The sequence below is a fragment of the Myotis davidii genome, unplaced genomic scaffold (genome assembly GCF_000327345.1).
Source record: "Myotis davidii unplaced genomic scaffold, ASM32734v1 scaffold199, whole genome shotgun sequence".
Taxonomy (NCBI): Eukaryota; Metazoa; Chordata; class Mammalia; order Chiroptera; family Vespertilionidae; genus Myotis; species Myotis davidii.
The window spans coordinates 1,881,602-1,884,064 of NW_006290680.1; the positions used below are offsets into that span (position 1 = coordinate 1,881,602).

General features: G+C 39.4%; 1 protein-coding gene across 1 annotated transcript in view; it reads right to left on the reverse strand.

Moving 5' to 3' along the window:
- The window catches only part of CHD6 (chromodomain helicase DNA binding protein 6), a 127,364-nt gene that overhangs the window by 94,462 nt on the left and 30,439 nt on the right, over positions 1-2,463 (reverse strand). The window contains exon 5 of the mRNA XM_015563946.1: positions 602-699. Coding sequence (XP_015419432.1) covers positions 602-699 — 98 coding nt within the window. The remainder of the gene's footprint in view (positions 1-601; positions 700-2,463) is intronic.

Below are 2,463 nucleotides of genomic sequence, written 5' to 3' on the forward strand. Positions count from 1 at the left end.
AAAGTAATAAATGCTACTTTCATAAATACTTGAAGTGTTTATGCTCTCACTAGCACTTTCACTCAGGAACTTTCTCTAGAGAATACTTACAATGGCCCTGGGATATCTAAAGGAAAAACCCCAATGTTTCCATCTTGCCATCTCTTCGTCTTGGTTCTCTGATGACTTTCAATGGCCTACAGAAACTAAGGGATAAAGATCTTTTGCTAGTATCGCAATGGTGGAAAAAATCAGTTTGGGCCATTCTCAAATATTTAAGAATTTTATGTCCTACAATAAGTGTTGACTAGCTTATCTCATACTCCAGCTAGGAATGACCATCCCAGATTCTCTAGCCAAACATCTCTATTTTTAAAAAATACATTTTTATTGGTTTGAGAGAGGAAGGGAGGGGGGAGAGATATAGAAACATCAATGATAAGAGAGAATCATTGATCAGCTGCCTCCTACATGCCCCAAACTGGGGATTGAGCCTGAAACCCAGAATATGCCCTGGCTGGGAATCGAACCATGACCTCCTGGTTCATGGGTCGATGCTCAACCATAGAGCAACACCAGCTGGGCTAGCCAAACTTCTCTTCACAGAGGATATAATCTGTGCTAGTGACATAAAAGCCAAAATAATAAGTCACCGACCTCCTGGACAGTCTTAGATGCCAGGATCTTCTCAATGATGTTTGCATCATCTTCTGGAGGTTCCTGGAGATGGGGTTAAAAGGAAAGAGAATCATTAGCAGCACAGAATCCAAGAAATAATTCTGTTAATAATACAATAGGTACTACTAAATCCAAAAGTTCCCCTTTGAATACTGATGCCTCCCTTCTATAAGACCACAGAGTGATCAAAAGATAGAAAATCTTTTAACCTCTGGGCACAATCCTATTACCCACTTCCACAAACAAACACATGCTGAAAAGTTATTCTGCTTTTCAGACTCTTAATTTCAGATCTGCCTTTATGCATCACTAGAACAGTCCAAGGACTTCCTTCCTCTGCCAAAACTGCCTACATGTTGCTACATGTAACTTTCAGAAAAGTGTAGAAGTTACCGTCTGGGAGCTTTAGAATCAGCAGGTCCTAATTTTCTCTCTCTCTTTTTTTTTAATCCTCACCCGAGGATATTTTCTCATTGATTTTTAGAGAGTGGAAGAGATAGAAACACCAATATGAGAGAGACACTTCAATTGGTTGCCACCAGCATGCCCACCAGGGCCAGGAAGCCTTCAACTGAGGTACGTGCCCTTGACTGGAATCGAACCTGGAACCCTTCAGTCCGCAGGCCGATGCTCTATCCACTGAGCCAAACTGGCTAGGGCAGAAGGTCTCAATCCTAATACCTACCAGCCTTTGTCTTTGGGCAAGTCAATGAATACCTCATGGTTTCCAAATCTATTAATAAAGGAATTAAAAATGAATATCTCACTGCATCACTGGGAGGATAAAATGGCACGTGAAAACATTTTTGGAGAGTAAGCCCTATGTAGATGGAAGGTGTAATTATTCCCTTCTAAATTGTACCATCTTTCCCCTCAGTATCTGGATAGCTGTTTCATTGATCATCCTTTGACTACAAATCCCAACTGACACAAATTAATTTCTTCCTTTACTACTCTAGATACACATCAACATTTGTATGCTACTAATTTCCATGAAATTTCTTTTACAGAGTATGCAATCTTTAAAAATCTGCATTAAAAATGACAAACTTGCCCTGGCTGGGGCTCAGTGGTTAGCGCATTCTCCTGCAGACCAAAGGGTCTCAAGCTCAATTCCTGGTCAAGGGCAAGAACCTCAGTTGCAGGTTCCCCAGTCCAGGGAGGGGCGTGTGAGGGAGGCAATCAATTGATCTCTCTCTCTCTCTCTCTCTCTCTCTCCCCCATAGTTCTCTCCCCCACACCACCTCCCTCCCTCCCACTCTCTAGAAAGCAATGTAAAAGATATCTTCGGGTGAGGATTAAAAACAACATAAACAAAAAAACCCCTGAAAAACTTTTAAAAAGGATGCATTGAATCAGAACACTCTTGCATTTAACATTCTTTCTAGGACTTTAAGTAGTTTTATTTCAGTGGTTTCCTATGTGCTATAAGACTGTCCCAGATCTAGTATTTATCATGGTATGAGATTTAGAACTGTGTATAAAAAGAATGTTCATCACAACCATAACTCTCAAAATAACTACTAGGTATACCAGTTAATAATGCAGATTTTTTTCAATAGATGGAGTTACATATATGTTGATATATATGCGATTTGATATCTATGCTATTTTGTTGTATTGACAGCAAACTTCAAAACTTCATATGTCAAATTTGCTGAAGGTGTTAACATCATAGATATTTTTATGCTTAAAAATGTCAGATTTCGTGCCAAAAAAAGAGCATTTGTGGGAAGTTTTAATTCATTATTTTGAAGAAAAAGTGCTGCTAATACTTTGGGAAGCTTATGGTGAGCATGCTCCATG